A 27,612-nucleotide genomic window follows, 5' to 3' on the forward strand; every position below is an offset into this window, starting at 1 on the left:
TTGTTGTGTTAAGATGGGGGCTCTTCCTTTCTTCATATTTCTGCTTTCGTCCCTTCTGGACCATAATCTTACGTTGCTTTTGTAGACCCTTGTTATTATAAAGAGCCATAAAGGCCTGCACATAGGGCATCTCATCCCACTTTTCTTCCCTTTTGCAAAATAGGTCTAGCTGTAAAATGGTATTGTAAGCTATAGACCCGAAGCTGAGCCAAGTCTCTTGGTCCCCTAGTTGATACTGGGGCCAAGCTACATTACAAAGGGAAGTTAGCTTTTTCTTTCTCAGTCCCTCAGATTTGAAAAAAGTCCAATTCTTTAAAATACATCCCAAGAGTGAACACTCTGGAATGCTTTTTGTATTACCCATGTTTTTACTCCTATACACTCAGATGTTCCAGGTGCACTCAAACAAAGGGACGTCCCTCCCAACCTACAGGAGCGTCCACCAGACAGACAAAGAACACCAATACGAGAAGGATGTTCCCTGAAAAAAACCAGGACCGCCAACAGAACCAAAACCTGGACTTAACCAAAATCAACAACCATAAACTAAGGTGCCTGTTTTCTGCTACCAGAGAGCAGATGAAGAGAGAAAGAAAGGAAAAGAGAAAAGGAGAGTGTTCCGAAAGAAAGATTGTCTCCAATGGTGGGGCAACCCCGGAGGGACTTAAATACCCTTTACCAATAGCCAACCAATAACCAATTGGGTAACCACTGATGGACCAACATTGTCACCAATGGTGGGGAGACCTTGAGTGGCAGAGTAATAAGGATTTTCTTAGCAGGGCCTCAACTCCTCCTGATGGGGATTTCTTAGTCCTAACTTCAATCCCCCAGGTACTCCTCAGATTGTCACCAATGGCAGGGCAACTTCTGAGGGATTGAAATACCCTTTATTTCAATAATGATTGTCACTGATGGTGGGGTGACCTTGGTTACCGATGGGGTGAGTGACACCACTTAGACTGATGATGGGTCCCAGGAGCTACAACCACCCACTTCCCTTGTTTTGTAACCTTTGGGGTCGGGTCTTAGGACTGTGCTGTTGCCACACTCTTCTCCACCTAGCTCCCTGGGGAGAGGGCCACCCCTCCCTCCCCTGACCAGGGGAACAACCTGGTCCCCAGCGCTTACCTTACCTGAATTTACAGGCCTTCCCCGTCCAGTTTCTGTTCCTGAGCTAAGGTGGGGATCATGGTGGCCACCCAAAACTCCTTACCAACCAAACGAGATGGGGGCACACCTTAAGGGGTTGCAGAGGTCCAGATACTCACTGCCCAGTTTCACAGCTGGCAGTCCCCACAGAGCCCCCAGAATTTGTAACCGAACGCGGGTTCTTGTCCTGTTCTATTAAAAAAAATTCTATTAGCTGACAGAAATAAGAAGGATATGCACCACCAATTGCAAGGGAAACAGAAAGTGGAAATTTATCATTTAGCAACTGGGGCCGAGCGATCAACAGACCACACGCTCCCCACCCAAGGGTCAGTGGGGAGCTTTTATGTCCTCCAGCCCCCAGGGAACAGGGATTGGCACCGAAATCCGAAACTGGAGACTTCCCATGTCCAAATTTGGAGATTCAGGCGCTCAGTCTTGTTGCAGAGGAAGTCAACACTGCGGGACTTCTTGCTTTGCAAAGGGGCTGAGGGCTGCAGTGTGCCAGAGAATACCTTCGCCTCTAGCAATGCTCGGGTCTGGAGTCACTACAGTTCTTTAGGTCGTGCGCATGCGCCAAGTGCTGGTTCACGCATGCGCAGTGTTCTAGCGCTAAATTCAAACCACGGTGTCGTTGGGCCAAACCGCAGACACAGAACAAGTTCTGGTGGGCTGCAAGCGGAAGGGGCGGGGGAGGGGGAACCGCAGGGGAGCAGAGGAAGTTCAGGGGAGACCGGAAGCTCACTGGAAGAAAGAAGGTTGGAACAGGCTTATGCAGTATCCAAGCGTCATTCCCTAGATTACTTACTAATTACGAAGAGGTAAAGCTACCTTCAGTTTAGAAAGCAGGTGGACACCATTTTAACCAAATTATGAAATTTAGGTGCCTCCTGATGTGATGTACTGAGGAGACATCATCACCTACCCAGTATTTCTGTCAAAATTGTTTAACCTGATCCTTATTACTGCAAAAACAATTAGACAAATCCATTTTGTAGGACACCCTGCAAGACAACTGACCTGGGCTCTTGAAAAATATTTAAGTCATGAAAGATTTTTAAAAAGGGATTGTAGGAGACTGAAAAGTTATAACATATACGGTGATGTATAACCCTTGGTTGCATTCTGGATCTTTAAAAAACTCTGAAGGACATTTGTGGAAAAATTGGAGACATTTACATAGGGGCTATGTATTGGAGATGGGGGCAGTGGTGGTTCCGTGGTATAATTCTCTTCTAATAAATAAATAAATAAATAAATTTTAAATTTTTTTTTTATGAGGGAAACTAGGCTTGGATTCCTGGTCAATGCGCCTCAAGCACAGCCAGAAAAACTGTGGTTCATAGAGATTACCCAGAATCACACTGTTAGAATGTAGCGAGGCAGGGATTAGAACTTTAGGAGGTTTACTCTGGGGGCCGTACTTTAAATACCCCTGCTATTTTGTTTTATCTCTGCCTCCAACACAGTCTAACCACAAGCTACATTTTCAAATTGCGCTTATTGAGGACTGTATTAATTTCTTATAGAAAATACCGTGTTCTCCCACAAAACCATTCCCAGGCTGTTAGCAACTCGGGAACAAGGATTATTACCTTAGTATCCCATGTGTGTTTGGTAGTGGGAAGCGCTCAGTCAAAAACGGCTTGGTGAATGCAATCAGCTAAGCAGTGAACATAGCGAGACCCAGCCCCTAAGGGGCGCTGTCTTATCTGCGGACGAGTGCGACCCGCAGATTTAAATCTGATCCTTGCGGGTGGACCCGGCGGCTCCCAAAGGCTCGCAGGTGCAGGCGGAGTCCCCGCCTCCACCCACGGCGCATGCGCCCGCCGCCCGCCTCGCCCCGCCCCGTTCCAGTCCGGCTCCAGCCTCCGTTCAGGTAGGGGCGCTGTGCGGGGAGGGGCACCCCGGGAGGCGGGGCTGGAGGGGGAGCCTCAGGTCTGCGGGCGCCGCTGCCGCTAACCCCGATTTCCAATTATCATCCGGAGCTGTTCTTGCCGCTACTTCTTCCGGGGTAGGAGGCCCGTTTCTGGGTCTGGGGCCGCCGAGGCGGTGCCGGGGGCCAGTACATCTTCATGCTTTCTGTCGCACCAGTCCTGCCGTCTCCGCTCTGTCCGGCGTCTGTACCCCAGGTCCCTGTCCGTCCCCAGCCTCAGAGTCGGTTGTCCTGGGTAGCTTGAGGACACGGGGGGCTGGGCAATGCCCAGGGCCGCTGCCTCTTTCCCTCCGCCCCTTCTCTCCGCCCCCCTTTGCCTGCCAGGCTGAGCCGCTTGGCGGCCAGAAGCGGGGGGCCTCCGGGAGACTACGTGCGGGCCCCTGCTCCGCTCGCGCCTCCGCCTTCTGCTCCAGTTACTTTCCCAGCGGAGCGGAAATGGTGGGGGTACGCTGCCAGGGCCCTCCGTGGGAAGGAGGGCGGTACGGCATTGTCGCCTGAGTCTGCCAGTGCACCCTCCTGCTGCCGGGCCGGCCGGTCTCTGGTTGCAGCCCCTGCCACCGCCCCTCAGGTTGGGCATCGGACCTTGCAGCCAGCCGAGAGGGGAGCCTACACTGACGTAGCAGGATAATGGGGACCAGAGGCAGCTCTGAGTAGCCTCTTAATTACGCCAGCCCTGACTGGGACTTTCTGTGTGCCACTGTGGGGCCCGAACTGGGCGACTTTCCCGTGTTTACAATTATGCAACTATCCTTCAAGAAGCACCAGTCACACCCCGTTGAGCGCTAAACATTGGGACTTACAGGGTGAGGTCTGTTCTAGGAGACTTGGAAGTAGGGTTGTTGGGGGTACCTGTGTCTTTATGTCTGATTGAATGTGTATGTGTTTAAACACTAACCTAGCACCTAGTGCCGGAAGCCCTAAATGCCTTTGTTGAGTGAATGAGAAGGTACAGTGACTGAGGGCGCAGGGCTAGAAAGGGCAGCTCCACTCACCCCCACACCTGCCTCCCCTGGGGCTCATGGCTGACAAAAGTAATTACGTTGAGCCTTTAATCACAGCTGGTTTCAAAGGCAGGCGGACATGGAAGAGGCGGGAAAGGCAGAAATCCTGTGGGCATGGGGTGCTGGCCTAGCTCACAGGCACTGTCTCCCTCTGGAACCCCTCCAGCCCCCTCAGTTTGGCTGTCAGTAATCTGTTGTCTTTTCTCCCACAGGACATTGGGTTCCCTCGGAGCGGCCCCAGGCTTAATGATTGTCCAGAAGGTGGCTATAAAGGAAGCCTGGGAGCCTGGGTGGAGGAGGGAGCAGAAAAGACCTTACTCAGCTGCTCTCATCACTCAGAGAGCCGGCAAGTGGGGGCTGTGGTCAGAGGCTTGGCGTCCTGGCCAGTAGGGCCTGCTCTCTTCCACCATGGCGGCCCAGAGCTATGGCTACTATCGCACTGTGATCTTCTCGGCCATGTTCGGGGGCTACAGCCTGTACTACTTCAACCGCAAGACCTTCTCCTTTGTCATGCCCTCACTGGTGGAGGACATCCCTCTGGACAAGGATGACCTGGGTGAGCCCTAAGGAGAAGGGCAGGGTGGTGGCACAGGGACATTGAACCTGCAAGGATGCATTGGATGTTTGTGGCAATGTGGTCTGCATAGGCACGCAGTGTATGTGGATTTCTGTGCACAGAGGGGCCATGTGCTGAGTGGAGAGGTTCTGTGATCTGTGTCTTGGGGAAGGACTATATGATCTATGCATGAGTGAGGAGGGCTGCTTATCTGGTGTGTGTGTGTGTGTGTGTGTGTGTACACCTGTGACCTGCATGTGCCCTCAGAGTCACTGTTCATTCTGGGTGTGTTTAGGGGGTTCTGAGCATGGTTTCCATACTTGTTTGGGTGCATGCTAAGGCTGCAGGGTGAGTGCTGGCCACTGACATTGTGAGTACTGGGCACTGGGGAGTTGGTACAATGACTTAATGTGCCTGGCAGGCTACTCTTCATGAACAAGGTCCCTGGCTCCAGTCCTTCGCCCCGTTTTCAGAACTGGGGCAACAGAACTGCCAAAGGCCCTGGGTGGCATCTAGAGTGAGGTGGGCAATTAGGCATATACAAATCCCATGGGAAGGGAGCTGTCCTGTCCTGCTCCCTTCCGGTCCCGACAGCTACAGCTGGAACTCTCCAAGAGATGGAAAAGTCATGGTAAGCCTGGGGCTAGTGCTGGTGGTGAGGCAGGGAGAGGGAGTGGGGCCATGAACCAGTGTCAGGATTCCAGCGCAGGGTCTTCCTGTTCCTCTTGGAAGGAACCTGTCTTACCCTGCTGGGCACCTCTATACACCTGACCCCATGCCTTCCTTCACCCCTCCTGTGCCCTCTGCCCTAACCCCCCAGGTGTCCTGCTCCCTGCTCCCCTCCCCTGCAGGGCTCATCACCAGCAGCCAGTCTGCAGCGTATGCCATCAGCAAGTTTGTGAGTGGGGTGCTGTCTGACCAGGTGAGCGCTCGCTGGCTCTTCTCCTCTGGGCTGCTCCTGGTTGGCCTGGTCAACATCATCTTCTCTTGGAGCTCCACAGTGCCTGTTTTCACTGCGCTCTGGTTCCTCAATGGCCTGGCACAGGGGCTGGGCTGGCCCCCATGTGGGAAGATCCTGCGGAAGGTGAGTGTCTGTTTCCAAACAGCCTGTTTAGATTGGCATGGAGGATACCTAAAGAGCATGGGGCGTACTCTTTCTTGTCTGTCACTTCCATTACCAACCCACAGCAGGCTCCTTGGAGTTTCAGTCCAGCTCCTCTTGCTTGTCAAGATATTTTAGGAGCCTGAGAGTGATGGGATCAGGTGGCAGATGAGGGAATGGGCCCTGCCAAGAAGCTCCCTCTCGCTCATCCCTGTAATGTGATTTTCTGGGTCTGCCCCACCTGACCCCATCCTCAGCATGGGCTGGAGGCTGGGCACCTACTCTGCCCCCCTCTGCCCCACAGTGGTTTGAGCCATCTCAGTTTGGCACCTGGTGGGCCATCCTGTCAACCAGCATGAACCTGGCTGGAGGGCTGGGCCCAATCCTGGCAACCATCCTTGCCCAGAGCTATAGTTGGCGCAGCACACTGGCCCTGTCTGGGGCGCTGTGTGTGGTTGTCTCCTTCCTCTGTCTCCTGCTCATCCACAACGAACCTGCTGATGTGGGACTCTGCAACCTGGACCCCACCCCCTCCAAGGAGGGCAAGAAGGGTGAGCGCCCCCTCCCAGGCTCTCCACTGGGGCACCTTTGTCAGTCATTTGCAGATGTTTGCAGAGGGCTGGCTTTGGCCTGGCCTCATGCTATCCAATGGATGGATGTAGGGGTAGAAGTGGTGATAGGGAGAGTAATAAATAAAACTCCATCCCAAGAGGCTGTAAAGGACCAGACAATTGGCAGAGCCACCAAGTGCTGTGAGTTCTGTTACATCCTGGTCTTGCCTCACAACAGCCAGACCTTCCTGTCCTGGACAGCATCCTAAGCTTAAGTGGCCGGGGTGCCTCTTTTCACCCTGGTCCTCAGTTTCTCTTTCATTGACTGAGGCTTGTAGCTGGGAGTGGGTAGTGGGGGCAGCAGGGTGTAGAGGAGACCCTTCATGCTGATCCTTGCTATGCTGATGGACTCTGTCTCTCTGGCTGGTTAATGAATGGTGGGGGCTGAGGTGGGGGCAGGGCAACAGGAAGCAGTGCCTGAGGCCTGGCCTCCCACCTCCAGGCTCCATGAAGGAGGACAGCACCCTACAGGAGCTGCTGCTGTCCCCCTACCTGTGGGTGCTCTCCACTGGCTACCTCGTGGTGTTTGGGGTGAAGACCTGCTGTACTGACTGGGGCCAGTTTTTCCTTATCCAGGAGAAAGGACAGTCAGCCCTTGTGGGTAAGACAAGTGCTGGGGCAGGGGTGGCTGTAGAGAGCAGGAGCCAAGGCAGGGGAAAGGGAATTCAGGCCCTGCTTCCCTGTGTCCTTCTCTCCCTAAGGCTGGGTACTACCAGGCAGCTATGGCCAGTCACCCTTGGGGACCCTGCACCTGTCTGGGTTTAAGCCAATCTGGAATAACTCCAATATGTAACAGCCTTCCTTCTTCCCACCACGACTCTCCACTGCAGGTAGTTCCTACATGAGTGCCCTGGAGGTTGGGGGCCTTGTAGGCAGCATTGCAGCTGGCTACCTGTCGGACCGGGCCATGGCAAAAGTGAGTGGGCAGAAGGGTCAGGAAGGTGGAGGTCCATCTGAATCTTCCCATCATGGCAGGGGCAGGCACCAGAGAGGTGGGAGCCCTGGGGCACAGGCAGGTCGGCATATACTGGTTTAGGCTGGGTGAGGTGACAATGATTCCAGCCTACTCTTAACCTTCCTCAGGGATGTGGATGATAAGGCTGTTGGAGAAGGGGTTTTAACTAATGTCAAGGAGAGCCAGAATCTCTCTCAGCCTAGCTGTAGGCTCCTTCACAGCCCCGGGAAAACCAGGTTGGGGGAGGGACTGGGAGCAGCTCCCCAGCACGTGTTCCAAGCCTGTCCCAAGGTGGAGGAAGGAATATTGTGGAGTTTGGCCTCAGAACATAATGAGCAGATCCCAGGGCCTCCCAGGGATTCCCCGGGCCAAGAACTGTGGTGGGATTGCCAAAGATCTGTCAGCAGAGGCCCTGCTGTGTCAGAGTCCAGGGGTGGGGGTTCTCTACCCTACTCCTAGGGCCTGACATACCTGGGACTGGATCCATAGGCAGGGCTCTTCGTCTACGGGAACCCTCGCCATGGGCTGCTGCTGTTGATGATGGCTAGCATGACTGTGTCCATGTACCTCTTCCGGGTGACTGTGACCAGTGACTCCCCCAAGGTAAATGAGAAGGGCTGGCCTGGGGCAGGGCACACAGAAAGCAAGGGCCACTGACTCTTGGTCTCCCGTTTCCTGGGCTCCAGTGTGGCCCAGTCCTCTGCTGCTCACATTTCCCTTTCTAGTTCTGTTTGTACCTCTGTACTCTGCTTCCCCTTCTCCATTTTGGGCCTGGGTTTCTTCTCTTCCCCATGCTCCTCTAGGATGTTGCTTTCTGGACTCTGGCTCTGCACCCTCTCGCTGAACTCACAGGCTTTACGGAGCAAGAGGTGCCTTATGTTTTTTCTCTTGGTCTGTCTCACCTTTGTCCTACTTCCTCTGCCTTGCCCCTAGCCATTCCAGATTGCATAAATTCTGGGAACAGACAGCATGTAACTCTGCAGGTCACTGTACCTCCTTCACCTACTGCGCGGGCCCTCGGGCTGGCTCAGTGTGGCACCCACTCCTCTAGCTCTGTGCTGTTGATTGTACTGGGGAGTGGGGTGAGGAACCACTTACTGTGCTGTTACTACTATTAGTTGTTCCCGGGGACTAAGCATTCTCTCCTCTGGCGGGGCGGGGGGGAGGCAGGCTTCTCAGACCCTGAAGCCACACTGCACTACCCTTGCAGCTCTGGATCCTGGTGTTGGGAGCTGTGTTTGGTTTCTCCTCGTATGGTCCCATTGCCTTGTTTGGAGTGATAGCCAACGAGTGCGCCCCACCCAACTTGTGCGGCACCTCCCATGCCGTAGTGGGACTCATGGCCAATGGTAAGTGATGGTCTCTACATGCCAGTCTCTCTCCTGCCCCCATTTATGCCTTGCACACAGGCCAGCAAGAGGCTACAGTAGGTCCTACTGGCTGTAGCCTTACAAATGGCTCAGGCTCTTCTCCCTCCTGACAGTTGGTGGCTTTCTGGCTGGGTTGCCTTTTAGCACCATTGCCAAGCACTACAGCTGGAGCACAGCCTTCTTGGTGGCTGAAGTGATCTGTGCAGCCAGCACAGCTGTCTTCTTCCTCCTACGAAACATCCGCACCAGGATGGGCCGAGTGCCAAAGAAGGCTGAGTGAAGAGGATACAGACTTGGGGGCATCTTCTCCCACCTGGGGCCTTCCCAGGCGGGCATAGGGTAGGGGCAGGGGGAGCTGCTCTGGCTAGCACTGAACCTCCGACTTCCCTTTTCTGCTCCTTCCCTTGCCCAGGTGACACTGGAAGTTATCAGAGGTTAATGAGGTCCCAGCTGCCTATCCTATGCTCTATTTAAAAGATATCCTTTGTACCTGGACTCCATTAGCTTCTATTTTCTGCCTCCAAATGGGACACCCCTGCAGTCAGGGAGTCTCTTACACCCTTCCCCCTCTCCTGGGTCCTGCTTTGTCCCCATCTCACCCCACCCCCATCAGGCGTGTGGCTACTCCTGTAGCTGCAGTGCACTAAGGGTACATGACTTCTGTCCCAAGGCCTCTCAGCAGTAGTCAACTGCTATTGCCAATACCTCAGACTCCAGGGGAAAAGGAGGCCAGCACTCCCACTATTGCCCTGGTACAGTGAGGGGAGTATGGGTGGGAGGGTAAGAAGACTTGTTCTAGAATATTAAAACTAGATTTGGTACTAAACGCTGTCAGTGATTCATTCTTTCAGAAAAGGGTACTGTAAGCCAAAGACAGCTCTGAAGAATACTTTCAGTACCTGCTCTTCGCACCTCACAAGACTCCTCTTCCCTGGAATGGGAAAGCTGAGGTGTAGACAGACTCCTGCAGTCCTCTTTTAAGCTCATTACTCCTCTGCCTTCATCTTAGAAGCTACTGGGTTTCAGGCAAGGAATCCTGGTGGTGCAGTACTTAAAAGTGCTCGGCTGCTAACCTAAAGGTTGGCAGTCCAAGCCTACTGGCCACTCCACAGGAGAAAGATGTGGCAATCTGCTCCCATAAAGATTACATACAGCCTTGGAAACCCTGTGTGGCAGTTCTACTCTGCCCTATAGGGTTGCTGGGTGTAACTGACTTGATGGGCAACTGTTTTTTTGGGTTTCAGGCAGGATAAATAACCTGAGAGAGGGAGGCAGTAAAATGGTGGTTCACTAATAGTGTAGTCAGGAAGCCTGGGCTCAAACTCAGGCTGCCAGTAACTAGCTTTGAGACTCTGAGGCACAGTTTGTAACCTGCTAAATCTCCTGTCTATAATAGATTGTACCCTCTGGAGTCAGGATGGGTTAAGTAAGATGGAGCAGGAAAGCCTAGTGAAAGCATTTGATCAATGTTCCATTATGATTATTATCATCACAAACCCAGGAAGTGATCGACAATTCTGGGACTAGAGCCAAGGCTCATAACTCAAAGTCCTATGTTCATTCGCTTAATCAACATACATTTGTTTTCTATTAGAACACAATGTCTTATCTGCCCAGAATTCCCTTACCAGTCCTGTCTCCCCTTCAGTGGCCTTTTCCCAAAACCATCAATTAGGATGGTAGATACTGAGGTCAAAGGAATGTTTATTATCACAATCATGGGCCTACCTCCTCCATAAATAAATCTGTACACAGTTAGGAAGTAGAAACATGATATACACATGAGGGAAAAGAGCATGGTATTAAGGCTCAGTGATCAGAATGTGTCACCAGGCCCAGCATCCACCCATTTCCACGTGCACTGATAAGATTGTCGGGAGCTCCACTCAAGTGGGAACATCAGGGACCCAAGGGCAGACGTTCAGAATTTTGGGGTCTGTTGCAGATTCAGCCTATGATCCAGGTCCAAAAGTCCCAGCCTTTTCTGCCACCTCCAGGGCTAGCCTCAGGTTCTGGTCAAACAGCTCACACCTAAGCCAGACCCAGGAGACACAAATAAGAAAAAAGTATGAAGTCTGATGTTCTCTCCCCATCTCGGCTACAGAAGCAGGGCCAGTGGAAGCTGCCTAAAAGAGGGCATGAGCCCCAGGAAAAATCACCAGTTTCTCAAAAAAAAAAAAAAAAAGCTCGTCACTTTTCGTTTTATTGAAGCAATGCTCCACTTGGAGGGGGGCACCCAGGGGCTAGGGGAGGGGCAAAGAGGCTTTGGCCAGGAGCTGGGAAGTGGGGCCACCTACCTGATGGGCATTTCCAGGGAGTAGAATGGATTCTTGAGGGCATAGTCTGAGTAAATCTCATAAATCTTTCGAAGAAGAGAATCTATTCCAGCTTGCCTAGGATCTGCCAGCACTACAAACTTGATCCCTGGAGGGGCAAAGGATGGTTACAAAGGGTGGGGAATGCAGCAGATGACAACATCCTATACTGCTTGTACAGCACTTTCAGAAACCCATTTTTATTTTATTCTTATTGCTACATAAACCTGGAAAAGCAGAGCTCTGTGTCTATAGCTGAGACCAGAGAAGTAAAGTGACTTCTCAGCAGCTGACTTACAGAACAGGCTTTGAGTTCTAGCTCTGTCAGTTTTGGACAGTCTTAGGGATCCTCAGGTGGCACAGTTTGTGCTCATGTCCTAACCTGGAGGTTGGTGGGTTGAACATAACCAGTGGCACTGCAGAAGAAAGGCCTGGCATTCTGCTTCCATAAAGATTATAGCCAAGAATACCCTACGGAGCAGTTCTACTCTGTAACACATGGGGTTGCCATGAGTCAGAATCGGCTTGATGGCAACAGATTTGGTTTTTTTTTTAGGGACCCTCAGCAAAACAGTGATGGGCATGGGACAAACTCAGGTAGTTTTCAATTATCTGCATCAAGGGACTGAAGCAATAACACCCATGATTCAAAGGCCATTTCAATTTAGCTTCCAAATTTCATTTTGGAACAACACACTACCTTCCAAAATGCATGCAGCAAGAGATAACATTAAGGTTGAGTTTTATCTGAGCACAGGATATCCGGGGCTGAGCACGCTGGGTGATGTGGACAAAACTGGCCTCAAAATAAATATTTGCTTTGGATTCACAAAACAAACAGATGTGCCTGTACAACTGTCCCAGGAAAAGCTGACACCACTCCCACCTTCCTTACCAAAGCTGTCATTGGCCCATCCCTTCCTCCAACCTGTCCGCTGCACCCCTCTGGACTATGTGGAGATGCATACCTGTCAATGTCTGAAAGCAGTGCAGTTTGAATGTGTCTGTCTCCAGCATCTCAATGCCTGAGCTGCCCTGTTCAGGGGACAGCTGGGAGCCGATGGCAAAGAGCCTATATGCAAAGGAGGCAAGATTGGGTATGCACCCCACTTCAGTAACGGAAGAGTGCTTTTCAAACGTCCACTGAGGTGACCCTCACATTTACCTCCCGGAGCAGTCTGGAGAAGTAATGTGAAGTGACTGATAGCAATATCAACATTTCTTAAAAACACATTTGAATTCTGCATATTTCGCCTTACATACCTTGCTATAGAAACATTTCCCATTAAAAACTTTGGGGAAAATTAACACTCTGGGAATATGTGCCATACTTACTCACTCTGTGGCTATGCATACCTCAGCACATCTCATACTAGAGTTGAGACATGGAAAAGCTCTTTAAAGATCATTTAGTTCAACTGCCTTAAAGATGAAGAAACTAAGGTTCTGAGAAGAGAAGCGGACTTAATAAAGATCCCACTAGCCAGTATTACCTAAAACTTAGCGATACCGGAGCAATTCTTTTTGTCTTTTCACAACACGAGAATTCCAAAGTTTAGGAGGAGTTTAGAGAAATACAAGCACTGTCGTTCAGGAGACTCTGCCCGCAGAAACACACACATCCAGCCAGTCAAAGGGTCATGTGCAGGCCACCAGGTTGGGGGACTTACGAGTGGAACATGGAGGCCAGCATGAGTTTCTCATTGGAGGTGAGGCGGGGCCGGCCGAATCGAATGGACACCGGGAAATTAGCAGGGTTACCCAGGTACTCCAGCACCTCTTTCCCGTCGGAGGTGTACTTGCCGTTCACGTCCATTCCATTGATAGCGAGCACTGCGTGGCCCACTGCAGAGGCGAGACTAGGGGTGAGCGAAGCCCGAGCACAGTGATTCCGCCCGGGGGACAAGGACCCGGCCCCAGCCCTCCCCCGGCGCAGACACAGCAGTCCCGGCTCCGCGCCCCGGGCCCGATCCCAGCCCACCCCGGATGCCGTCGCGCTGGCCGAACGCAACCAGCACACGCTCGTCGTGGAGCTTGAGCAGGAGATCAAGCGGGTAACTGAACGTCTTCTCAGCCTCAGCCCGCGGCGCGTAGCTGTCCAGCTGGTAAATCAGGCCGCCGGCTTTGTTCACCACGTACACGCTAAAGATCGCCATTGCTGCCGGCACCCCTCTAGGACCCGGGTCCCGCCCCTTCCCTACAGCCCCGCCCCGGAAGCGCAGCCGGCAGGACCCGCCCCCGGCGCCCCTTCACCGCCCCCCGTTCTCCGTCCGGCCCCAGCGCTGGCCGCTGGGAGCGCTTTCGCTCTTCAGGCGACACGCTGCGGTCCGCCCCCGGGACCTAGTAAATGGTTCTGTTTCTCCTTCCCGGTCGTTAATGTCAGAAAATCCCAGCTTCACATCTAGCTTGCACGCCTAGCAATAAAACCCACCAACCTGAGTGGACATTAAAAAACCGTTGCTGTCGAAGTGGATTGACTGATAGCGACTGTATAGGCCAGAGTAGAAACGCCCCATAGGGTTTCCCAGGAGCGGCTGGTGAATTTCAAATGTTGACCTTTCGGTTAGCAGTGTGAGCTCTTAACGACAGGACTCCTGAGTGGACATACTGGGGCAGCTTTTAAAGCGTACTACTTGGGAATTGTAGTCCACGCCCTTTAACTTGCTTCTGGAACGATAGCGAGCACAACGCCTTCTGCAGTGTGGCTCCGCCCACCGCCCCGGAAGTACTTACGGCGGGTGGAGGTTTCTGCTCCTGTTGGTGATCGGCGCTTCCTTTTTGTCCGACATCTTAGTGAGGCAGCAGCTGCGGTAGCTGCTGTTCGAGCTTCGGGATGGTAAGCTTCAGGGATGTAAGGGCATTGGGGCCCTGAGAGCCGGAGAGGTGCTCGGGCTCAGTTGAGGCAGCATCGGTCGGGAGGGCTCCGTGGACTGGCTCAGGGCAGACGGCGGTGTCGCTTCACCCATGTGCTCCGGTAGTGGAGTTTGGGCGGGTTGGGGGACGCAGTAGTAGAGGGGAGCACAGGGTCGCTTTAAGACGTGGCCGCGCTCCCCCTTTCCTTCTACAGCCGCCCAAGGACGACAAGAAGAAGAAAGACGCCGGAAAGTCGGCCAAGAAAGATAAAGACCCAGTGAACAAATCTGGGGGCAAGGCCAAAAAGAAGGTGAGAGGGAGGGAGACCGGGGACGCCCGCTCCGTAGCTTTGTACCCACTGCCACTGCTGTCTAGTCGATGCCAACTCAGAGCGACCCTGTAGAACAGAGTAGAACTGCCCCATAGAGTTCCCGGGAGCGCCTGGCGGGTTCGAACTGCTGACCTTAGCCATTTTGCCATCAGGGTTTCCCGTAGCTTTGTAGTGGGAATAAAGTATCAAGTGGCTTTTAAGGCTGTGGGGTCTAGAGGCGGTCCTCATCGCTACTAATTCACCGTAACCTTGCTGCCTCGTTTGGAGAATGCGGTGATACATACTACTTGAGAGTGAAAATTAAGTGAAGAAGCGTTTGCTCCAATCTCTGGCACTTGAGGTTATTTTGATTGGCCTCATGGGGCTCAGCCCATCTCTCAAAGCCTCACAGATGTTGATTTTTTTTTTTTCAATCTGTAGTGTGTCTTTGATACCATTAAGTAAGCTCTCTTATTTTGTATAGTGGCTTTCCGATTGAGTTGAGGGTGGTGTGCTTGGTATCTGCAGGCCAAGGTGCAGAGCCACTCTAACTCTAGCCCCAGTTACGGAGATTTCTCTGACATTTGTTGCCTGGGAGGGAAAATGTGCTTCTGCCAGAGAACTGACTTTTTCCCTTTTGTTTCTGTGAGCAGAAGTGGTCCAAAGGCAAAGTTCGGGACAAGCTCAATAACCTGGTCTTGTTTGACAAAGCCACATATGACAAACTCTGTAAGGAAGTTCCCAATTATAAGCTTATAACGCCAGCTGTTGTCTCTGAGAGACTGAAGATTCGAGGTTCCCTGGCCAGGGCAGCCCTGCAGGAGCTGCTTAGCAAAGGTGAGGGGTGTGTTGTAGTGGTATGCTTTTGTGGGTTAAGTCGTCCTAACCATGTTAACCGTCTTGTGTTTTTACTGGAAAAGCAGCTGAGAATTTCTAAAAATAATTTCAGTCTTAGATTTTCAAATGGATAAGATAAATACATAGAATTACAGTGGAAACCCGACTGAAATATAGTTAACAAAATAACAAAACCTTTGTGACAAAATAATTTTATTAATGTGCTAAAGTTTAAAAATAGATTGGTGGGTCTAATTACCATAATTTCACATTAGTGATGAGTATAAATACTTAAGCTGTCTGTAGTGGCAAATATAATACAGAATAGTGATTTTTAAGTTAATGTTCTACGAGGGTGACTTTCCTAAGAAGAAAATGCGCCCTTTGTAGTTTTTGGCAACTATAAGTATCTCGTAGCATCCATGTGAAGACCTTATCATTTCTTCCCTAGGACTTATCAAGTTGGTTTCAAAACACAGAGCTCAAGTAATTTACACCAGAAACACCAAGGGTGGAGATGCCCCAGCTGCTGGTGAAGATGCATGAACAGGTGAGCAAGAATCCTAGGAGCTCACGGTGTAGGAAGCATGTGTACCCTTTACAAGGCACTACGGTTCTGATTTTTCTTTAATTTTTTTTACAGGTCCAACCAACTGTACATTTTGAAAAATAAAACTTTATTAAATCAAAAGGGTGGGTATGTCTGTTTTCTAAGAAAGGTAATTACAAAGGATTTGGTGGAAGGAATAACAACACTGAGGTAGGGTTTTGTTGGCTTGGCTTTAAGCTTAGGATAGTTGAAAGAGTATCATTAGGTTTTTCCTTTCCGTGATCGCTGTTTGTTCCTTGCTTCCGTTTTGAATTGATGCCTGAAAGGAAATGAGGCATCAAAAGGATGAAGGGAGGGATTTCCAAAGGGGTAGTGGGCTGTGGTCCTAGGACTGGGTTTATACCTGGACTGCCAGCGACGTCCATTGTTCCAGACCCGGCCAAAAGAGGGCAACCAGCATGCATTGGTGCTAGAGCTGTGATCAAAATTGGCCCCAACTCGGTCTGGGGGAAGTTTCTTCAATTTCTCTTTTTCTTCTACAGTGATAAACAATTTTATTTGAGTGGGAAAATTTAAAGGACCCACTACCCTTCCTGAATTAGTTTACTTACTTACTTTCTTTAAGGAATTCTTCATAGGAGGGTCCTATTTGTTGGCTCCCGGGACTGTTTTCCTCATCTTGGACCATCCAGGGAGGCGTGGCACCTGGAAAGGGAAGACCCAATAGGCTGAAATTAAGGCAGTCTTTTTTTTTTTTTTTTTTTAGGCTATTGTAAAACATGCCGTAGTTGTAAGCTCACCTCACCTAATTGAGAACTGGTAATATTCAAAGGCAAAACCGAGGAATTCTGGAGCTTGAAAAATTGAGAAACCTAGGCTAATTTAAAGCAATGTACCCGACATATCATGTAGTCTAATGTTTTAAAATTACTTTGACAAAGCATGTATTTGAATTGTACAACTTGATAGGTAAACACCCACGAAGCCATCACCACAATCAAGATAATTGATATCACCGCCAAGTATCTGGGTACCCCATCAGAATCCTTTATTCCTGTCACTTCTTGAACCCTTGCCCCTATCAAGGCAACTGCTTTCTGTCGATATACATTAGTTTGCATTTTATGTAAATGAAATAATAAGGTATGTACTTTTGTCGGGGGGCAGGTCTGGCTTAAAAGCCAGATACTTTTAAGACTCATGTATGTTGCATGTATCATTAGTTCATTCTTGTTGGAATACTGTTCCATTGTTCATAAATAAAGCTGCTCTGAAGATCTGTGTACAAGTCTTTGTACAGACATGCTTTCTTTTCTCTTGGGTAAATAACCAGGAGTGAAATGGCCGGATCCATATAGTGGGTGTATATTTATTAAACTGCTGAACGATTTTCCCACGTGGTTACACCATTTTACATTCCCATCAGCAGTGTCTGGGAGTTGCAGTTCCTCTACATCGTTGCCAAACAGTATGCTCAGTGTTAAGAATCGTAGTCACTCTATGTGGTGGTTCTGCCCAGGTTTTAATTTGCTTTTTCTCAGTGACTAATAATGAGCATCTTTTCATGTGCTTTTATTGGGTTTTCTTACTGAATTTTGAGATGTCTATATATTCTAGATACATGCTGTAAAAGTTAATTGCCACTTCATTTTGAGAAATGGGCCTTACCTGAGTGGATGTTGCCGACTCCTGGTATACCCTATAATTGGAAATAGGGGGAAAAAAATCATAGATATGAAAGCCAAGAGATGATCAGATACTCATAGCTACAGAAAGCAGACTTTGATTCCAGGAGGTCAGTCACTACCACAAATGCCAGTCCTCTACTCTGATGTTAAGTGTTGAAGAGCACAACAGATAACTGAAGGACAGTCTTGTCTTCAGCAGGCTCGTGTTCTTAATGGCGGAGCTGTCGGAAATAGTCATACTACATGGCAGGTGAACAGAGCCCTGCCCTCACAGCGTACATATGGTGGGAGAAGAGAAATAGTGTGAATCACACCAGTAACATTTGCAGCTTTACAGGGTGCTGTGTCCATTTATAAGGAGCCCTGGTGGCACAGTGGTTAAGCACTCAGCCCCTAACTGAAGGGTTGGCAGTTTGAACCCACCAGCTGGTCTGCAGGAGAAAGATGTGCCTGGTCTGCTTCGGTAAAGATTATAGCTTTGTAACCCCTGTGGGACCGTTCTACTCTGTCCTGTAGGGTTGCTATGAGTTGGAATTGACTCAGTGGCAACGGGTTTTTTTTTTTTTTTAATGCCCATTTATAATAAAGGTGACTTGTTCAGATAAGTGGAAACCCTGGTGGCATAATGGTTAAGTGCTACGACTGCTAACCAAAAGGTCTCGGCAGTTCAGATCCACCAGACGCTCCTTGGAAACTATGGGGCAGTTCTACTCCATCCTATAGGGTCGCTGTAAGTCGGAATCGACTCGACGGCCATGGGTTTGGCTTTTGGTTCAGATAAGCCTTCCATGAGAAGGGGACATTTGAGCTGACAGCTGAAGGGAATTAAGAGTTAACTGGGTGATGAGGGGAGGAAAGCACATTTAAGGCAACTACATATGCAAAGGCAAGGGAGAGGCACAATCCCTGCAGCTGCAGTACAGACATGAGGTGGCAGGTGATGAGACTGTGGGGAAGGGGGGTAGGGAGAGATCATCCTAAGGCTGAACAGAGGCAGACTTGAGGTATTACGGTAGTAAAATTCATAGACACTCACTGACAGGTTGTGGAAGATGAAAGATGAGAGGGATAAGGATCTTCCATCTATAGTGACAGGAAACATAGGAGCGGTGGAGCTTGGTTTCAGATGCCTATGGGATGTCAGATAACTAAGTATCAATGTTCTGCCTCCAGCTAGAACTGTAGGCTCCACAGAGTGCGAGATCTAGATGTGGATAAGATCCCCAGGGAGGGTGAGCAAAGAGGTCTGAGAACACACTACTAGGGAGCAGCGCAGCAAGAGGAAAAAGCCTGCAGAGGAAACAGGAGTGGCCTGGGGAGTAGGTGGAAAACCAGGAAGGGAGTGTCCTGGAAACGGGGGGCATTGGCCCTCTCCTGGCTTGCTTATCCATTGTACCTGATGGTCAATGAATGTCAGAGGTTGTCCTGTCTCCATCCAGTCAAGCTCGGGGGCTAGCGGCAGGTCCAAGTCGGGGGGCTGCTGTGAGCTGGAAGATACTCTGAAAAAGAGAAAAGGGAACCAGGCTGGCAGATGAGGTCCTTGGGCCAGAGTAAAGGAAGCTCACCAGTGCCATGAGGAGAGAGAGATGAGATACGTTCTTGTTTCTCAGCCGAGAGATTAGAGAAAGCTCTAACTGTGATACAGCAAACTCCCAACAACAGTCTTACCTGTTTTTGTCTTTCCAGCTTCCAGGTGTTGAAGAGCCCTCTTCTGGGTCTGGCATTGTCTGAGGCTGAGTTTGATTCAGGAAAAATAAATGTGTCTAGGATGCTTAAGTGCCTGCCTAGACCATGCCCTACCCTGTAGACCCCAGTATCATAAGAAGGAAACAGATTGGCCCTATGGGTGGTGCTGCCCACCTTGCAAACCCTACCCTCCCTCTTTCCCAGCACTGCCCATGTCTTCTCCGCTGACAAGGCCTGCCCCTGGTGGACATGTAAGGGATTTCTGGGACTTCAAGCAGATGAGTAGAGCCCACGAGTCCTCTTAGAGCTGGTAGGTGAGATGCTGGGCCTGGCTGAGCCAGGGACCAGTGGATGTGGATACTGCTCTGGATCCTCCGAGGGAAACCAACCTCTAAGACAGACCGAACCATCTCCTGCCGGCTGTACTCCACCTCCCGGATCTGAGCCGCCATCTGTGGGAGAGGCTGCTTAGATGGGATATAGGCTTATGGGGGCTGGGTTCCCCAGACGCCTGTATCTAACTTACCTCTTTGATCACTTCATCCTCTTTTTCCTCATATGAATCCAAACCTCGCACCATGGATTTCTTGAATCTAAAAGAAGGGAGCAAGTCAGCCCAGAGTTCCAGCCCCTGCCAGTAGTCAAACTCTGCCAGTTGTGAAAACTAAAGGTCTCTTCAGCAGTAGATTTTTTTTTTTTTTTAATTTTGAGAAATTTCAGACTCACAGAAACAAAAGAATAGTACAGGAAACACTCATGTATCTGTCACCCAGATTCACTGTTAACGGTTTGCTACACTGGCTCCACTTCTCTCTTCTACATATAGATGGACAGATACAGATTTATGCACATACATTTCCTTTTTGCCAAATCAAAAAGTTATAATCCTAAATATTTCAGTGTGCATCTCCGAACAGAAACATGCTATAAGACCACAAAATCATTACAACACTTGAGAAAATCAATAATAATTGAACAACATCAAACATAACTTACACTCAGATTTCCCCAATTGTCAATTGTCTCAAAACTGTTCTTTATACCTCCTCTGCTCCTCAACCCCATCACCAATCCCAAAGTCCAATGGGCATCCAGTCCATGAAAGTTCATACACGGAGTTTGGCCGTGTTAACGTCTTCCTCCAGTCTGGAACAGTCCTATTGCTTCCCTTTGTCTTTATTATTTTGAATCCTCTGAAGAGCCCAGGCCAGATCTTGCCCATCATCACACATTCATCAGTTTCCTTAGAATTGAGGTTGAACATTTCTGGCAAGAATACCACATTGATGATATTCCCGTTTTTTTTTTTTTTTTTATCACAGTATAAATGTCAAGACTGATGCTATTAGCAATGGTAGGCTGGCCCATTTAGACCTCTCCATTTTAAAGGTGCTTTTTTTTCCCTTTGAAAATAATTTGTGCTGTAAGACTCTGAGACTGTATGAATATTCTGTTTTCTTATAAGCTTTCACCCAGTGGTTCTGGCATCCACTGATAAGCCTTGCCTGAATCAGGTATTACGCTGGAGGTTCCAGAATGGTGATTTTTAATTTCTACCATTCTGTGTTCATTTATTTGCTGGCATTTTTTTGATAAAAGATCTTTCCCTTTTCTTTCTCTCTTTTTGAAAACATCATTACAAAGTTATTGATTTTTTTTTTAATTCAACTTGTTACGATGAAGGAAACCAGAACTGACTCAGTTTATGTCAGCTGTCCGGGCATAATCATTATTAAAAAATTAGCCCCCCATAAATCTCAAAAGTATCATCCAGGTTTGGATTTTTTAAAAAATCTCTCTATATAAATACACATATATGGTGATCCTATCCTAATTATGATGTCATTCTTTTTGATGTTCAAATGATCCCATATTTGGCTAGTGAGAGCCTCTTCAAGCTCCTGTGTCCTCTGGACATGACTCCGTTAGTCTTTGAGCATTTCCTTGGTTTCTAGCACAATACGTTCCAGGCTCACTTTGTACTTTCTCTGCTCCAAACCTGAAATTAACCATTTCGCCAATGAGCCCCGGTACCTTTTAGTAGAAAATAGTATTTAGAAACAAAAATCTGAGTGTAAGCAAAGATCTTACTGGTATGGAGGGTTCACTGTTCCAGGCCGCATGACCTACCTCCCTATTCAGCTCCAACACCAACCTCTTCCTTACTTTTATCTCTCTTCTGCCATAGTCTAAACCCTGGTTCCTACAACGTCAATATATTTACTCAGTTGTTTTATCCTACAGTACACACAAAAAGGTTTCAGAATAATACCAGTACTGCTATAAACAATAAAACTAAGCAAAGTTCAAGATTTCTTTGCAGTTGTTTTAATCGTTAGAAATAGATACACACACAAACTGTGTATATGTGTATGTATATGTATATATATATAAAAAACCAAACCTGTTGCCATCAAGTTGATTCCGATTCACAGTGACACTGTAGGACAGAATAGAACTGCCCCGTAGGGTTTCCAAAGCTTTTAAATCTATGGAAGCAGACTGCTATGCTACATCTTTCTCCTAAGGAGTGGCTGGTGGGTTCAGGGCTCCGTGTCTATGTGTGTGTGTGTATATATATATATATATTCTTATTTTTTATACAAAAGGTAGCATAATATATATGTTCTCTTGCACCTTGCTTTTTCAAGTAAAATATACTAGAAATCACTCCATATCAGTTCAGAGTTCATCCTCATTTCATCCTTAATTAAAACATCTGCTCAACTGTATTTACAAAACCATATGGATCCAGGTCAAGATGTGAGGAGTGCTTTTTGTCCTCAGTTTTCCATCTCCTCCCAATCTGAACCACAGATTTCAAGACAAGGAGGTGGGATTTAGGCATTCTTATCTTCCGCTCCTTATTCTCCACACCGGGTAGACAGGAAAAATGGATACCGTGAGTTTTTCTGTGACTTCCCGGCTCTGAGATCCCCTTGGGTTCCACACCCCATAATTTTAGCATAAAACCAAAAACCAAACCCGTTGCTGTTGAGTTGATTCCGGCTCACAGCGACCCTACAGGACAGAGTAGAACTGCCCCATAGGGTTTCCGAGGAGTGGCTGGTGGATTCGAACTGGCGACCTTTTGGTTAGCAGCCATAGGTCTTAACCACTGCGCTACCAGGGTAGTCTCAGTTAAGAGTGAAAGGCTTTAATGTATCCTCCTCCTCTGGCTCTGCCTCTGTGCTCACCAGCTTCCTGCACTTCACAGTCCAGCTAAAATAGGATCCAGAACTATTAAAAGTGGGCACTGGATGCCCAGTAAAAACAGGGCTGTAGGATTCTCTGTACCACACATTTAAGTAGTTGATCACAGCAACATATTTACCTTTTTATATACTGTTCTCTATTTGCTACATGCACTGTAAATTCCATTCCCCAACTAGATTATAAACCTTTCATGTCATACTTCTTTTGTGTCCAAATACTGCCTAGAATAATGACTGCTATGAAGACACAGCAGGCTTTCCAATTAATAAAGGAAGGTCTCATACCTGACACAGATCCAGAGAATTCACCTGCTACTTCAACTCTCCTAACCAGTGACTTACCTTGCATAATCCTGGGGGGAGATCAGAAACTTGTCTTTCATCCCGACCTCAGCCTTGTTCTCCCACCAGAATCTGTTGGTTGCTTTCTTGTGCTCTGGGCTGAGAATGGAGAGCATGAGCAATCTCAGCTATAGATTATCACTCAGACACCTAAACGTGAGATAAGTGATGCACTCTGACATCTGGGTTTCCACTTCTGCCTCTGGTAAAGGCTGACAGAGGAATCCTGTTACCAGTCCCTTCAAGATCTCAAGTCTCCCTGATTCCAATAAAAATGTGATAATCTGGAGGGGGTGATGGGCGGTGATCTTGAGTCAGCTGATGTCCAGTTGGCTTTCGCACTAGACCACCAATACCACTGGGACCATGGCAACCATAAAACCCCTCCTACCAAGGCTGACAATACCTATGTTGTTGCTGTTAGGTGCCATCGAGTTGGTTCCAACTCACAGTGACCCTATTTACAACAGAATGACATACTGCTGGCCCTGCACCATCCTCACAATTGTTGCTATGTTTAAGCCCATTGTTGAAGCCACTGTGTCAATCCCTATCGTTGAGGGTCTTCCTCTTTTTCACTGACCCTCTGCTTTACCAAGCATGATGTCCTCCTCCAGGGACTGATCCCTCCTGGTAACATGTCCAAAGTACGAGAGATGAAGTCTCGGCCATCCTCGCTTCCAAGGAGCATTCTGGCTGTGCTTCCTCCGAGACATATTTGTTTGTTCTCCTGGCAGTCCGTGGTATATTCAATATTCTTCGCCAACACCATAATTCAAAGGCATCGATTCTTCTTTAAAGTGTTAAGAAGCAAAGATGTTGCTTTGAGGACTACGATGCACCTGACCCAAGCCATGGTATTTTCAATCACTTCATATGCATTTGAAAGCTAGACAATGAATAAGGAAGAGTGAAGAACTGATGCATTTGAATTATGATGTTGGTGAAGAATACTGAATATACCATGGACTGCCAGAAAAATGAACAGATCTGGACTAATGGACCACGTCTACCACGGCATCCACCAAACTGAGTCTAGTACAACTAGATGGTGTCTGGCTACCATCACCAACTGCTCTGACAGGTATCACAATAAAAGGTCCTGGACAGAGGTGGAGAAAAATGTAGAATAAAATTCTAACTTACAAAAGACCAGACTTTCTGGCCTGACAGAGACTGGAGAAACCCCGAGAGTATGGCCTCCGGATGGCCCTTTAGCTCAGTAGTGACATTACTCCCGAGAGTCACCCTCCAAAGATTAGACAGGCCCATAAAACAAAACGAGACTAAAGGGGCAACAACAGCCCAGGGGCAAGGACTAGAAGGCAGGAGAGGACATGAAAGCTGTCAAGAAGGTAGAGTGTTGACATGTCATGGTGGTGTGAACCAATGTCATAACCAACCAATGTCATAAAGCAATAATGTATACTGTTTAATGAGAAACTGGCTTGTTCTGTTTGTTCTGTAAACCTTCATATAAAATACAATTAAAAAAAAAAAAAAACGAACAGATCTGTCCTGGAAGAAGTACAGCCAGAATGCTCCTTAGAAAGGAGGGTGGCGAGACTTTGTCTCACATACTTTGGACATGTTTTCCGGAGGGATCAGTCCCTGGAGAAGGACATCATGGTTGGTAAGGTAGAGGGTCAGCAAAAAAAGAGGAAGACCCTCAATGAGTTGGATTGACACACTGGCTGCAACGATGGGCTCAAGCATAGCAATGATTGTGAGGATGGTGCAGGGCCGGCAGTGTTTTGTTCTTCTGTGAATAAGGTCGCTGTGTGTCACAACTGACTCCACAGCACCTAACAACAATTCTTCCGGCTTCCTTACCCCTTGTCCAGCTTTTGCACACATATGATGCGACTGAAAATACCATGCCTTCATCTAGGTCAACTGGCATAACAAAGTGTATTAAGAAAACATTCTGCATCCCACTTTGGTGAGTGGCATCTGGGGTCTTAAACACTAGCACGCGGTCATCTAAGATGCATGAATTGGTCTCAACCCACCTGGAGCAAAGGAGAATGAAGAACACCAAAGATACAAGGAATATATGAGCCCCAGAGATAGAAAGGGCCACATAAACCAGAGACTACATCAGCCTGAGACCAGAAGAACTAGACAGTGCCTGGCTACCACCAATGACTGCCCCGACAGGGAACACAACAGAGAATCCCTGAAGGAGCAGGAGAAAAGTGGGATGCGGATCTCAAATTCTAGTGAAAAGACCAGACTCAATGGTCTGAATGAGACTGGAGGGACCCAGAGGACATGGCCCCCGAACACTCTGTTAGCCCAAAACTAAAACCATTCCCGAAGCCAACTCTTCAGACAAAGATTAGACTGGACTATAAGACATAAAATGATACTGATGAAGAGTGTGCTTCTTAGCTCAAGTAGACACATGAGACTATATGGGCAGCTCCTGTCTGGAGGCCAGATGAGAAGGCAGAGGGGGACAGGAGATGGTTGAATTGACACAGGAAATACAGGGTGGAGAGGAGGAGTGTGCTGTCACATTGTAGGGAGAGCAACTAGGGTCAGGTAACAATGTGTGTGTAAGTTTTGTACAAGAAAGTGACTTAAATCGTAAACATTCACTTAAAGCACAATAAAAAAAAATACCATGCATTGGATCAGGGACACTGTAGTCCTCAAAGCGACTTTTTTTTCTTTAAACACTTTAAAGAGGTCTTTTGCAGCAGACTCAATCCATCCACCCTGATCAAATCACAAAAGCATCCTTCCTCGCTCCTAACCTCGGTCCTCCCACGTATGTAAGCGAGGGGGCCGATGGGGCTCCCGGCCCGGATCTCACCTGGCCAGATGCTCCAGCAGCCCCCCGTGCAGTACGGTCAGGTTTCCGTGACTCAGGTGTTTCCGCACCTCGCAGCTGCAGCACAGACACCAGCAGCACCGATCGTGCTCGGGCACGTAGCGCTCCACCTGCGCGGCGCGGACCGCCTTCCTGGCGGCCTCCACCTGCGCGGACAGGGTAGAAAGGGGAGATGCAGTCCCGCGTCCCCGCCCCAGGGCGCCCCAGCCCCCTTCAGCCTCCCGTCAGCACCTGGGGCAGGAGCCGCTCCAAAGCCGCCCTAAGCTGTCGCTGGTGCTTGCGACTGTAGACGTGTCCGCGACCACAGAAGAAAGTCTGGCGGCACAGAGGGCAGTGATGAGCCGGCGCCATGGGCCCAGGACTGGGTACCTAGGAGACTTCCTTCTGATCGCGCACCATCCGATGACCTCTGACCCTCGGGGGCGGGGCGAACCCGGCGGCTGCCGCGGCCCCTAGCGGCGGGCCGGCACCATTACAAGCCCTTTTGCGGCTGCGCGAGGCTTCCTTCCGCCTCCATCTCTAGGTTCAAACTCGGCAGTCGTCAATGCCCTGGAAGGCGGTGAGGTCAGCAGAACGGTGCAGCTGCGCGGGAAAGTGCGCACGCAACAGGTTACGTGAAAACGGGAAGTTAGACAACGTAACAAGTCATAGCTAATATTTATAGGCTGCTTACTGTGTATGGTGGCGCAAACGGTTTAAGTGTTTGGCTACTAACTGAACGGATGCCCAGAGGCACCTCGGAAGAAAGTCCTGGCGATCTACTTCTGAAAAATCAGCCATCGAGAACCCTATGGAGCACAGTTGTATTCTGACACAGATGGCGTCGCCATGAGTCAGAATCAACTGGGTGGCACCTGGTTTGGTTTGTTTTGTTGGTTGGTTGGTTTGTTTTTAACTGTCCAAATGGCGACAGTGGTGTGTTCGTGTTAAAATTCTCACGGGCCATGTGGAAGACCCGGTTCAATCCCCAGTTCAGTTCCCAGCCTAAGCACCTCGTATGCAGCGGCCACCTGCCTGTCAGTGGAGGCTTGCATGTGGCTATGATGGTTAACAAGTTTACAGTGGAGCTTCCAGACTAAGGTGGCCAGGACCAGGCAGCGTTTGCTGTGTTGTGCATGGGCTGGCCATGAGTTCGGGTGCCGACTGGACAACAGCTAACAACAATGACTGTGTGTGCAGAGCTTTGCATTAATGACCTGACTTAATCCTCCCAATAACCCTATGTGGTGTACTAGTATCATCATTTTATAATTGGGGAAACTGAAGCTCCAGGAGGTAAGTAATTTTGGAAGGTAGCACAGGTGTTAAGTAGTGGAGGCAGCCTCTCTGGCTCATTGCAGGATTATTGCTGAGAGTGAGCAGACATTTTTAATCTAAGTGCTAATCTGGTGGAATTTTCATTCATTTTTTGCAAATCACTTGTCCCAGAATCAGCAGCCTGTCTTTCCTGCTCCCCTGAGCCTTAACCAAGAGGTTAACCAAGACGTTTGCAGTTTGAATCCACCAGGCACTCCTTGGAAACTACAGGGCAGTTCTACCCTGTCCTATAGGGTCGCTATGAGTTTGGTTTTTAAGCCTTAGGGCCTAAGGTGAATTGCTCCCTCACAGGGCTAGACAGCCTCAGGCTGTTTCTGCTCCACCCTCTTATAGAATGAGCCACAGAGCTGACTCAGATTCCCAAACTTCCCTTTGATTTTTGTTACCAGTTCTGGTGTATTAACCTGGAGGGGCTACGGGGTGTGTGGGTCTCTACAGTAAAGTCTACGCAGTCCAGGCCCAGACACTCATTTCAGGTTTTGACTTTCTATTGGAGATGCACTCTAGGCTCTAGCCTCTGCAGACTGTGATCCATGTTGATGACCCATACTCCTTGATGACCCAACTCCTTGACCTTCCATCATCCCCCTGGTGGGGTGAACCTGGGACCTTGTCCCCTCAAAATTGCTTCTTCTCTGAATCCAAACTCTGAAGTTCTACTCTGACTACTATCTTCCATCCTCCTTTGGCCCTTACCCTCCACTCTTAAAGGTGACTCCTCTTCTCATTTTTCCACTCAGAGAATATTTATTCAGTATCTGCCAGCTGCCGGATACTGTGCTCTAGGCCAGTGATTTTCAAAGTGTGGTCCCCGGGACAGCAGCAGAATCTGGGAGTTTGTTAGAAATTAAAAAAATTAAAAAACAATTTTTTTTTTTTATTGTGCATTAGATGAAGGTTTACAGAGCAAATTAGTTTTTCATTAAATAATTAATACACATATAGCTTTGTGACATTGGTTGCCAACCCCACGATAT

General features: G+C 48.9%; 4 protein-coding genes across 11 annotated transcripts; 2 read left to right on the forward strand and 2 right to left on the reverse strand.

Annotated features, from left to right (window-relative positions):
* The first annotated feature begins 2,986 nt into the window (after positions 1–2,986).
* SLC37A4 (solute carrier family 37 member 4) lies at positions 2,987–9,509 on the forward strand. Of its 5 annotated transcripts, none has more exons than XM_064268971.1 (9): positions 2,987–3,031; positions 4,302–4,645; positions 5,497–5,729; positions 6,052–6,298; positions 6,801–6,959; positions 7,189–7,274; positions 7,803–7,916; positions 8,524–8,662; positions 8,797–9,509. In XM_064268971.1, exons 2-9 carry the CDS (start codon positions 4,498–4,500, stop codon positions 8,961–8,963), a joined length of 1,293 nt encoding a protein of 430 aa, XP_064125041.1. In that variant the 5' UTR covers positions 2,987–3,031; positions 4,302–4,497; the 3' UTR covers positions 8,964–9,509. The 5 variants fall into 5 exon arrangements, with proteins under 5 accessions (XP_064125041.1, XP_023413972.1, XP_023413971.1 ...); XM_023558204.2 differs by lacking the exon at positions 2,987–3,031 and adding an exon at positions 3,056–3,166; XM_023558203.2 differs by lacking the exon at positions 2,987–3,031 and adding an exon at positions 3,173–3,891.
* An 861-nt stretch (positions 9,510–10,370) lies between these two features.
* On the reverse strand, positions 10,371–13,190 carry TRAPPC4 (trafficking protein particle complex subunit 4). Its single transcript, XM_003418178.4, has 5 exons — positions 12,980–13,190; positions 12,669–12,843; positions 11,967–12,070; positions 10,981–11,107; positions 10,371–10,714 (listed from the first exon to the last, which is right to left on the reverse strand). The coding sequence occupies exons 1-5, from the start codon at positions 13,152–13,154 to the stop codon at positions 10,636–10,638; spliced, it is 660 nt and encodes a 219-aa protein (XP_003418226.1). The 5' UTR covers positions 13,155–13,190; the 3' UTR covers positions 10,371–10,635.
* A 511-nt stretch (positions 13,191–13,701) lies between these two features.
* Positions 13,702–15,689, forward strand: RPS25 (ribosomal protein S25). The gene is made up of 5 exons (XM_010597923.3): positions 13,702–13,834; positions 14,066–14,161; positions 14,815–14,998; positions 15,450–15,548; positions 15,642–15,689. Exons 1-4 carry the CDS (start codon positions 13,832–13,834, stop codon positions 15,542–15,544), a joined length of 378 nt encoding a protein of 125 aa, XP_010596225.1. The 5' UTR covers positions 13,702–13,831; the 3' UTR covers positions 15,545–15,548; positions 15,642–15,689.
* CENATAC (centrosomal AT-AC splicing factor) lies at positions 15,655–25,761 on the reverse strand. 4 transcript variants are annotated; one of them, XM_003418256.4, is made up of 11 exons: positions 25,550–25,750; positions 25,301–25,464; positions 22,480–22,578; positions 19,449–19,515; positions 19,312–19,374; positions 18,905–18,969; positions 18,633–18,735; positions 17,217–17,247; positions 16,164–16,253; positions 15,952–16,084; positions 15,655–15,867 (listed from the first exon to the last, which is right to left on the reverse strand). In XM_003418256.4, the coding sequence occupies exons 1-11, from the start codon at positions 25,667–25,669 to the stop codon at positions 15,810–15,812; spliced, it is 993 nt and encodes a 330-aa protein (XP_003418304.1). In that variant the 5' UTR covers positions 25,670–25,750; the 3' UTR covers positions 15,655–15,809. The 4 variants fall into 4 exon arrangements, with proteins under 4 accessions (XP_003418304.1, XP_064125042.1, XP_064125043.1 ...); XM_064268972.1 differs by having other exon boundaries at positions 15,655–16,084; positions 25,550–25,752; XM_023558208.2 differs by lacking the exons at positions 15,655–15,867; positions 15,952–16,084 and adding an exon at positions 18,273–18,366 and having other exon boundaries at positions 25,550–25,759.
* Positions 25,762–27,612: the final 1,851 nt, after the last annotated feature.

The sequence above is a fragment of the Loxodonta africana genome, chromosome 15 (assembly GCF_030014295.1).
Source record: "Loxodonta africana isolate mLoxAfr1 chromosome 15, mLoxAfr1.hap2, whole genome shotgun sequence".
Classification (NCBI taxonomy): Eukaryota; Metazoa; Chordata; class Mammalia; order Proboscidea; family Elephantidae; genus Loxodonta; species Loxodonta africana.

Bases quoted from the DNA above. Each gene is read 5' to 3' on its own strand.
- SLC37A4 (XM_064268971.1), top strand. From the start codon at position 4,498: ATGGCGGCCCAGAGCTATGGCTACTATCGCACTGTGATCTTCTCGGCC. The intron at 7,275-7,802 runs GTGAGTGGGCAG...CTGGATCCATAG, and splicing joins CGGACCGGGCCATGGCAAAA to GCAGGGCTCTTCGTCTACGG. The intron at 7,917-8,523 runs GTAAATGAGAAG...CTACCCTTGCAG, and splicing joins TGACCAGTGACTCCCCCAAG to CTCTGGATCCTGGTGTTGGG.
- TRAPPC4 (XM_003418178.4), bottom strand. From the start codon at position 13,154: ATGGCGATCTTTAGCGTGTACGTGGTGAACAAAGCCGGCGGCCTGATT. The intron at 12,071-12,668 runs GTAAGTCCCCCA...CTTTGCATATAG, and splicing joins CTGGCCTCCATGTTCCACTC to GCTCTTTGCCATCGGCTCCC. The intron at 11,108-11,966 runs GTATGCATCTCC...TTGCCCCTCCAG, and splicing joins CTGCTTTCAGACATTGACAG to GGATCAAGTTTGTAGTGCTG.
- RPS25 (XM_010597923.3), top strand. The intron at 14,162-14,814 runs GTGAGAGGGAGG...TTCTGTGAGCAG, and splicing joins GGGGCAAGGCCAAAAAGAAG to AAGTGGTCCAAAGGCAAAGT. The intron at 14,999-15,449 runs GTGAGGGGTGTG...TTTCTTCCCTAG, and splicing joins GCAGGAGCTGCTTAGCAAAG to GACTTATCAAGTTGGTTTCA.
- CENATAC (XM_064268972.1), bottom strand. From the start codon at position 25,669: ATGGCGCCGGCTCATCACTGCCCTCTGTGCCGCCAGACTTTCTTCTGT. The intron at 16,254-17,216 runs GTAAGGCCCATT...TTCCCTTTCCAG, and splicing joins AGTCGGCAACATCCACTCAG to GTGCCACGCCTCCCTGGATG. The intron at 16,085-16,163 runs GTAAGTAAGTAA...TTATCACTGTAG, and splicing joins TGAAGAATTCCTTAAAGAAA to AAGAAAAAGAGAAATTGAAG.